This window comes from Jaculus jaculus, chromosome 9 (assembly GCF_020740685.1).
Source record: "Jaculus jaculus isolate mJacJac1 chromosome 9, mJacJac1.mat.Y.cur, whole genome shotgun sequence".
In the NCBI taxonomy this organism is placed as follows: Eukaryota; Metazoa; Chordata; class Mammalia; order Rodentia; family Dipodidae; genus Jaculus; species Jaculus jaculus.
Window position 1 is genome coordinate 117,044,303 of NC_059110.1, and position 9,529 is coordinate 117,053,831.

The window sequence follows — 9,529 nt, forward strand, 5'->3', positions numbered from 1 at the left end:
AGTCACCTTATCATTTCTTTGTGGTCTTGTAGTTAAATAGGCTACTGCTGTTGGCTGGGCTCTAAACCCACCTGGGGAGGGGGCTCTGGGTCCAAAGGGACAGTGGCCTTCTGGGCAGTGATGTTTCCTAACCTAAGGATAGAGCTGCCCCCCTTGGGGGCTGCTAACCTCCAGGTGAGGAGACAGTGGCAGTCCTCACCCTTAGAATCAGCCCCCCTGCTCCCTCCAGGAGTCCTTTGGCCTCCTGCCCTCAAGTTCTCAGAGGGCCAGTGCTAATTTCCTTTCAGGTGTGAGCTGACTCAGGCAAGTATTTTGATTTTAATCAATGCCTCCTGAATTCTTGAAGTATCCAAAGCAATTAAAATGAGTGGTAGGAGATCAGGTGGGGTGGGGTTCAAGGCAAAGGAACCTCAAAACAATACAGAAGCCACAGAAACTGCCCCACCCTGAGGCTTAGCCCTGAGGAAAGCCTTGGTGTGGCTTTGGAGCAGGTCAGGGTCTTAGGCTGCTGTCCCTTCTACTGTGTTTGTCCCACTTCGGTGCTCCCTTGACAGACCTGAGGCTTCCTCCCTCCTTGTGGATACTAGACTGCATGGGGTCAACCCCAGCAGGCGTGGCTTTTGGTCCACCTTGGCTGTCCCAGACTGCAGGGTCCATGACAGGGGTCAGCTGCCTGGATCAGAAGCTGGCTTGCAGAAGGAGTCTGGCAGCCCCTTGGCATGATTGACCAGTTCATAAGAGTCCCGAATGTCAGCCAGGCCAAACCAGAAGAAGATCCATTGCTTGTTGGAGAAACTGCCATCACAGTGCTTGAAATACCTGGGGTGGGCGTGGTGGGGGGGCAAATAGGGCTTCTTTTAGGACAAGGCCAGTGCTCACTGCTCACTAGGTCTGTTTTCAAGAATATCTGTGCGTGGGCTGGAGAGATTGCTTAGTGGTTAAGGAGCTTGCCTGCAAAGCCAAAGGACATAGGTTCGACTCCCCAGGACCCACATAAGCCAGATGCACAAGATTGCACATGTGTCTAGAGTTCATTTGTGGTGGCTGAAAGCCCTGGCACACCCATTCTCTGTCTGTCTCTCTCTCCTCTCAGATAACTAAAAGATATATTTAAAAAAAAAGAGAGAGTAGCTGCGCATGTGGTGGCCCAAGCCTTTAATGCCAACACTCGGGAGGCAGAGTTAGGAGAATTGCTGTGAGTTTGAGGCCAGCCTGAGACTACATAGTGAATTCCAGATCAGCCTGGACTAGAGCAAGACCCTACCTCACAAAACAAAATCAAATAAACAAAAAAAAATTTTTAAATCTGTCATTTGTCTGTTACATGTTACACATCCCACTGGGACCCATGGTCTGTTACCACATTCTCAGAGTGGTAGCCCGAGTTTGTCATGAAGGCTGAATTGTTATGTCCCCAAAGAGCAGCTAAGGCTCAGAGAAGCTAGCCAGGAAGGTGAGAGCAGGAATGTCCCCTGTCCTCTGCACCTCTCTACCTGAGTTGTGTAGCACAGGGGCGGGTGTGGGGTCACAGGGCAGTGAGTGTTCCTTTGGACTTACAGAGGGGCTTGGCAACTGGGTCACACTTAGAACTGGAAGGTCATGGCCCTGGGAGAGGCAGCCTGCTTTAGGCAGGGTTAGGATTAAGTAACTTGTTTCAAGGAAAGAGCAGATGTGTGGACTAGAGGAATGCCAGTGAGCTAGTGAAAAAAGGTAAAGCCCTCCTGGGTTGGTGAGTCCCCCAGGGCATGGCTGGCTAGAACCCCTCCCCAGGGGGGCTTACCAGGGATTGATGGGGTTGGTGACTCGAGAGCGCCAGAAAAGCGTTTGCAGGTCCCGTCGAAGGCACTCCCACAGCATCTGGCCAGAGCCTTGGCCCTGGCGACTGGAGCTCACCACGAACTTGTCCAGGTACGGGGTACCCCCCAAGACGGGCTCCACTGTCAGGATGGCAGCGGCGTTGTACCTAACACAGCAGGAGAGGGAGGCAGGCTGGGATCTCTCCTTGACCCCAAGCTGCGAGGCTTGGACCCTACCCTTTGGGGCCCATAAGCTTACCCCTCGGAGAAGTAAATGGAGTGCAGCCGTGGGCGCAGCGAGTCCAGGTAGTCGTCTCGAAGCTTCTTGCCGAAGCTGGCGTTGACCAGGTTCACTAGGCGGCCTTGTTCCAGGCTGTCCAGGTTGCGCACTCGCAGCATTCGCTCGGCGTTCTTGAACAGGGTTCCCGATCCTGGGGCGAGATTGGTGGAGGGAGGGCTTAGGTTATCCGCAGCCCACCGTGTGAGCCTGGAGGTCAGGGCTGGAAGGATAATTTCCCTTTGCGGAGCCCTAAACAGTGGAATGACCTGTGTAGTTTGCATTGATTTGCCCGAGGTCTGTCCCTGTGCAGGGTACCCATCGTCTTTAGCAAATCCCGTTTGCCTGACGCTTGCTTCTCCCTAAATTTTGTCCGGTGCTGTTCCGCCCACCTCTCCCAGTCCTGTCCATCTCCCTTGGTCCCGGCCCCAGGGCCCGCCCACCGGTGGTCCCTCCCACCTGCTAAGGCTCCGCCCGTATCCCTAGTTCTGCTGGAGTCTCACTCCAGCGTGGCCTCCGACAGTTTCCCCGCCGCCGGGCCCGGCCGGAGCTCCCGCCCGCCCGCAGTCCTCACCCTTGTTGCTGAAGAGCTCGGTGAGCAGCGTGCTGGCGGCCGTGATGACTGCCGAAGAGTAGTGGGGCAGGCGGCTGAGCACGTCCACGATGAGCCGGATCTGCTGCCGCTCTTTGGTTCTCAGCCACTCGGCGTTGGTCACCAGGTCCAGGTCGGCGGGCAGGTTCACGTTACTCAAGATCTGCGTCCGCGGCAAGGAAGTGCGCCTGTGACCCACAGCACCCCGACGGCACCCCTGCCCCGCCACACTGACCTCTCGTTGACCCATTTGCCCTCAGTTCCTCCCGGGGTCTCAGCTCTGGGCACTAGGGGGCCTAAACTCTGCCCCCTGCGTCAGAAATTTCCTACCCCGCTGGCTTAAGAGTGACCTTAGGCCTGTCGGGGGCGCAAGACAGAGGGTCTCAGCCCTGCCCAAGGGCCATGAGGTGGCGGGGGAGGGGTGCACCTTCTGACTCGTATCGCGCAGGCCGCCCGAGTTGTTGAGGAAGATGATCTTGGTGGGCTGCAGCGCCTTGGCCAGCGACGCGGTCACCTCCAGGGAATCGAGGAGCACCGAGCGGCGCGCAGCCGTCTCCCCAATGGGGCACAGGATGGGGATGCTGCTGGACTCCAGGCACCACTGCAGTAGGTCCGTCTCCACCGAGACAATGCCCCCGTAGCTGTGGGACCAGATGTGGTGCTCGACAGGGTCCCCTTCATCCCTCCGGGACCAGGGCAGGGGAAAGCAGAGCGGTCCACTCTAAGGACTCCGGGGCGGGCGGGCAGGGCCAGCACTAACCTGGCATGGGGGGCCGGCTCGGCAGCGCTCAGCACCGACCCGCCGCCAAAAAAAGGCACGGCCATGGCTGCATTGTGCCGCAACTCGTCCACCAACACCTTGCAGCTCTGGGCAAGCTGCGCCTTGGCCTCCCAGAAGGAAAGACAGCCCGAGGGTGCCGTGGGGGCCGGCAGCCCCAGGACCACCAACGGCTTCATGTCCATGCGCTGCAGGAATGCCAGGGCGAAGGCCAGGGCGGACACAGCTTGTGGGCATTTGAGCACTTCTTCGTCCACCTGTGCAGAAGTGGGCATTCAGGGGCCTCCCGTGGCCCCGGGAGCCGCTTGACCCCTACTTGGCCCTCAGGACCCTAGAATGACTGTCAGGCCTCACATTTGGCCACCGGTGCCCATCTGCTCTGCCCTTTGCCCGTTGGGTCTTGCCACCCCATCCCCTTATCTCGCGCCAGTGTTCCTCCCTCAGCTCCTCCCTTGCGGCCTTGGACTCTGAGACACCTTGGGGGGAGGGGTGATGCCACAGCTCCGCGGTCTGAACCCCACACTGCGTCCAAGCCCATGGTGAGGCCTTCAGACATCCCCACCCCTGGGGGACTGGGGCTCCCGGTGGCCTTGTCACTGGTGCCCAGGCGCAAGGTTTCGGGAGCCAAGGCACCTTGCCACGTTCCTTGCCCAGTTCAATGCTCCTACGCTGCCCTTCCCGGTTCGACCTTCCCTGACGATCTGTCCCCCCGATCCCCGCCCCCCATCCCCTTTGCTTGTGACCCGGCGACATCGCTGGGCTCCGCTTACCTCGATGACCGCAAAGGGCTTGTCCACAGAGTGGTGGTGAGCCTGGAACTGCGTGAGCCAGTGGCGTGCCTCCCCTGGGCTCGCCCCGCACTGGTACAGGAAGGCCTGGATGTCTCGCTGCACCAGCGATCGGCCGGCCGGGGCCGCGGGGGTCTCGGGGGGCGTCCACGACGGCTCCTCGGCGACCGGCGACCGGACACGATCCTCCGCGCCCTCGGCCTCCTCCCTCGGGGGCTGGGTGCGCGTCCTGGCGGTGCTGAGCCGGCGTCCCGGGCTCGTCCCCCTCGCGGCCCGCCGCCGCACGCTGCCACTCAGCCGCCGAGAGCCCCCAGGGCCACGGGGCCCGCGCAGCCTTCGGGCCGCTGTAGCTGTCCTCAGGGCCGCGGCCACCCACGCCGTCGCCATGACGACAGCCAAACCCGCTCGCCCCCCCAACGGGTGGCGGTCTGCGTGCAGCGCCCGGCCCCGGGGGGCTCTTAACCTGCTGCTAGACGGGGCTGGATCAGGCCGGGAGGCGGGGCGGGATAGGGTTCGTGGAGTGGCTTCTGGATGCATTTGGGGAGGGTCGGTCCACGGGTCAGAGGGCGGGGCGTCGGGCATTCCCCGCCCCTGGGGGGGGATCACGAGGGCGAGATAAGAGTGGAGGAGCTCTTTTTAATTTGCCGCCAGGGTCGGGTCACTGGAAGGGCTCAGTGACCAGTAGTGACCGCTTCAGGGTCTTGGTGAGGAGGGAGGAGCTAGCTAGCTGGTGGCCTTTAGTGCAGGTGGGTTGGAAGGAGGGTTCTGGGGAGGTTGGACACAGGTGCGGGCCTCACTGGAGCGCAGGGATGCAAAGTCCTGATGCCAAGCCGGGGCGTGGTGACGCGTGTTTGTAATCCCAGCGCGTGGGAGATTGAGGCAGACAGATTGCAGAAAGCTAGAGGTTAGTCCAAGCTACATAGCAAGACCCTGCCTCAAAAACAAACAAAACAAATAAGAAGCTGGAGGGACGGCTTAGCGGTTAAGGCGCTTGCCTGCCAAGCCTAAGGATCCAGGTTCAATTTTCCAGGTCCCAGGTAAACCAGGTGCACAAGGTAGTCCATGCATCTGGAGTTCGTTTGTAGTGGCTAGAGGCCCTGCCACGCCCATTCTCTCTCTCCTCTGTCTCAGATAAATAAAAATAAATATTAAAAATAAGTGGAGCCGGTCGTGGAGGCCCACGTCTTTCATCCCAGCACTCGGGAGGCAGAGGTAGGTGGATCTCTGTGAGTTTGAGGCCACCCTGAGACTATATAGTGAACTCCAGTTCAGCCTGAGCTAGAGTGAAACCCTACCTCGAAAAACCAGAAAAAGAGGGGCCGGAGGAGTCTGGAGAGATGCTTAGCCTTAAGGCGCTTGCTTGCAGAGCCAAAGGACTCATGTTTGATTCCCCAGGACCCACATAAACCAGATACACCAGGTGGCACATGCATCTGGAGTTCGTTTGCAGTGGTAGAAGACCCTGGCATGCCCATTCTCTATCTGCCCCAATCTTTTAAATAAATAAATGAGAAAATGAGAAAAAGAAAAACGAAATAGGGCTGGGCAGATGGCTTAGTGGTTAAGGCGCTTGTCTGCGAAACCAAAGGACCCAGGTTGAATTCCCCAGGACCCTCGAAAGCCGGATGCATAGGTGGCATGTGTGTCTGGAATTTGTTTGCAGCCGCTGAAGGCCCTGGTGCATCCATTCTCTGTCGCTCTCTTACACACACACACACACACACTCTGCCTCTCTCTCTCTCTCTGTCAAATAAGTTTAAAAAGCCTTAAAAAAAAAAAAACCGTGGAGAGGAGCAATGATGGGCAATTTTCACCTATAATTCCAGCCTTGGAAATAGAAGTAAGGGATAAAAAATTCAAGATAATTTTTGCTTCATAGTGAGTTGGAGGGCAAGCTGGGCTACCTACCTGGGAACTTGTTTAAAAAGGGGTGGAGGGAAGCTTGAGCTCATTGGGAGGTTCACTGGAGTTTGTGAAACCCCGGCCGTTGCATTCTGAGGAATACTGTCATATCCCCAAGGCACTCCATATTAGTATTCATTCTTTCTTTTTTCCCCCCCGAGGTAGAGTCTCACTCTAGCCCAGGCTGAGCTGGAATTCACTATATAGTCTCAGGGTAGCCTCGAATTCACAGCGATCCTCCTACCTCTGCCTCCTGAGTGCTGGGATTAAAGGTGTGTGCCACCATGCCTGGCCAGTATTCATTCTTTTTAGGCTGTTTAAACTTAAAATCTCTTCATATCAGGTCACTTGCCAGAAACAGGAGAAAGCCACCAGAATAAAGACACAATAAACAATACAATTAACTTCTGGAGGAGTAGTGTGGCCAGCCAAGTTACCTGTGACAGGTGTTCACAAGACTCTAGCACCATAAGGGATCCTCACATGCAGAACACCAACAAAACCCTTCAGAAGTCCCCGCTCATTCCGTCTCTGTGGTGACTCCAGCCAGGTGCCATTATTATACTGTTCCATGGATGAAGATCTTGAAGCACCGGAAATAGGTGAGGGCAAAGGTCACTCAGCTCTCTTTCATAGGGTGTGCGTCACTGTTTAACACCAGGCTCAGGTGCTACATGAACAAACCTCCCAGCTTGCACTCAGTTACCTATGTCCTGCACCTGGATATGTTTAGTATATATCCTCATAAATCCTTTATTTATTGAATTTTTTTTTTGAGGCAAGCCCAACAGACTGGGCCTTTTTTTATGTGAAAGAGAGAGAGAGAGAGAGAGAGAGAGAATTGGCACTCCAGGGCCTCCAGCTACTGCTGTCGAACTCCAGACATGTGTACCCCCGTGTGTACATCTGTGACCTTGCACACTTGCATCACTGTGCATCTGGCTTACGTGGGATCTGGAGAGGTGAGCATGGGTCCTTGGGTTTTGTAGGCAAGCACTTAAGCTTGCTTGACAACTAAGTCATCTCTCCAGCCCCCTTGTTCATTTTATCTATTTGCTATTATTGTTGTTGTTGTTGTTGTTGTTACTATTATTATTATTATTTTTTTTTTTTTTGATGTAGGGTCTTGCTCAAACCAGGCTGACCTGGAATTTACTCTGTATTCTCAGGGTGACCTCCAACTCACATTGATCCTCCTACCTCTGCCTCCTGAGTGCTGAGATTAAAGATGTGTGCCTCCATACTGGCACCCCCTTGTATATTTTTTTATTTTTTGAGATAGGGTATCACTTAAGCCTAGGCTGACCTGGAACTGACTGTGTAGTCCTAGGCTGGCCTCAAACTCACAGCCATCCTCCTATCTCTGCATCAAAGGCTACCATGCCTGGCTCTCTTCTGAAGTTATTTTATTTTATTTTTTAAAATTTTTTTCTTTATTTATTTGAGAGCGACAGACACAGAGAGAAAGACAGATAGAGGGAGAGAGAGAGAATGGGCGCGCCAGGGCTTCCAGCCTCTGCAAACGAACTCCAGATACGTGCGCCCCCTTGTGCATCTGGCTAACGCGGGACCTGGGGAACCGAGCCTCGAACCGGGGTCCTTAGGCTTCACAGGCAAGCGCTTAACCGCTAAGCCATCTCTCCAGCCCCTGGAGTTATTTTAAAGGAGGAAATAAGACCTTCTGTCACGGTGAATTGATCACACAATTTATCAGTGGTCATGGCCAAGTGCTAGGTCTAGGCATTGGGACTTCCTATATTTTCTGTTTTCTTCCTTTGTGGACTTTTTTGTTTGTTATTTGTTATGTAGTCCAAGATGTCCTTGAACTTACCTCAGCCTCCTCAGTTCTGAGATAACTGTGCCTATCACTGCTCTCTGGTGATTATTGCTATATATATATATATTTTTTTTCAAGGTAGGGTCTTAGCTCAGGTTGACCTGAAATTCACTATTTAGTTTCAGGGTGGCCTCAACCTCGTGGCGATCCTCTTTTTTTTTAGAGAGAGAAAAATTCATGTAATTCAGGCTAGCCTCAAATTCTTGATTCTCCTGCTTCTGTCTCTCCAAAGCTGGGATTATAGGCTTTCCCTACTTACTGCATCCTGCTCACCCCCAATCTTTGTTTGTTTGAAGGTCTCACTGTAGCCCAGGCTGGCCTCCAACTCAGAGTAATCCTTCTACCTCTGAGTTCTGGGATTAAAGGCATGTGCCACTATACCCAGCTCCCATCTTTTAAAATTTTTATTTATTTATTGGAAAGAGGCAGATAATACACACACACACAGATATATACAGAGAGAGAATGGGTAAGCCAGGGCCTCTAGCCACTGCAACAAAACTCCAGATGCCTGTGCCGTCTGGTTTATGTGGGTAGGTGATGATGAATCAAACCTCGGTGTTTAAGCTTTGCAGGCAAGTGCCTTAGCCACACATATGTGTATGTGTATGTGTGTGTGTGTAATGTATGTACATATGTATATTTTCTTTAATTTGAAAGAGAGAATGTGTGCACCGGGGCCTTCTGCCAGTACATACAAAATCCAGACACATGTGCCACTTTGTGTGCCTGGCTTTACTTGGGTACTGGGGAGTCCACCCTCAGTAGGCAGGCTTTGCATGCAAACATCTTTTACCACTGAGCCACCACCCCCATCTTGAGGTGGTTTTGTGCTCCTCAGGCTGTCACTCAGGCCACCTGAGGAGCAGTGGCCTCCTGAGTATTCAGGATGCTGGACTGGGGATGTGGCTGTGGTAGAACGCGTGCTCTGCATGTGCCAGGGCCTTGGGTTCTATCCACAAAATGAAAAAAGAAAAAAATTCCAAGTGGGGCATGGTGGCGCCCGCCTTTAATCCCAGCAGAGGGAGGCAGGGGTAGGATCGATGTGAGTTCGAGGCCACCTGAGACTACACAGTGAATTCCAGGTCAGCCTGGGCTAAAGTGAAACCTTACCTCGGAAAAACAAACAAACAAACAAACAAACAAACAAACAAACAAACATCAACAAAACTTCCAGTGGCTGCTGAATGAGTGTCCATGCCGACCCTTGCTGGAAACGCCCCCTCAGGCCCACTCCCCCACCCTGTCCCAGGCCAGAGGTTCTGCAGGGGGAGGGGTGATGGCCTTTGTGACCTCCTCTTTGGCATTTCCATTCTGCTCAGAAATCTTGGCAGGAAAGCAGCCAGGCTAAGAGGGTCCGCACCCCTCCCCTGCGGGTGCTCCCGAGGGCCTTCCTTTCCCTTCTTTACCGCAGCCCCCACCCCCATCCTTAACACATCCATTCCCCACAGTCCTCCGGAGGAGGTGGGCCCAGCCCTGGAGCCATGAGAGTTTTCCTCCCCAAACTCCTCCCTCAGCCTCCCAGTTCCAGTCTCCTCCCAAGCCCACTGCAGCACCCA

General features: G+C 54.5%; 1 protein-coding gene across 1 annotated transcript; it reads right to left on the reverse strand.

Moving 5' to 3' along the window:
- Positions 1-298: 298 nt before the first annotated feature.
- Nags (N-acetylglutamate synthase) lies at positions 299-4,618 on the reverse strand. Its single transcript, XM_004655285.2, has 7 exons — positions 4,214-4,618; positions 3,426-3,700; positions 3,093-3,306; positions 2,648-2,828; positions 2,056-2,227; positions 1,781-1,963; positions 299-819 (listed from the first exon to the last, which is right to left on the reverse strand). Exons 1-7 carry the CDS (start codon positions 4,616-4,618, stop codon positions 666-668), a joined length of 1,584 nt encoding a protein of 527 aa, XP_004655342.1. The 3' UTR covers positions 299-665.
- Between the last annotated feature and the right edge of the window lie 4,911 nt (positions 4,619-9,529).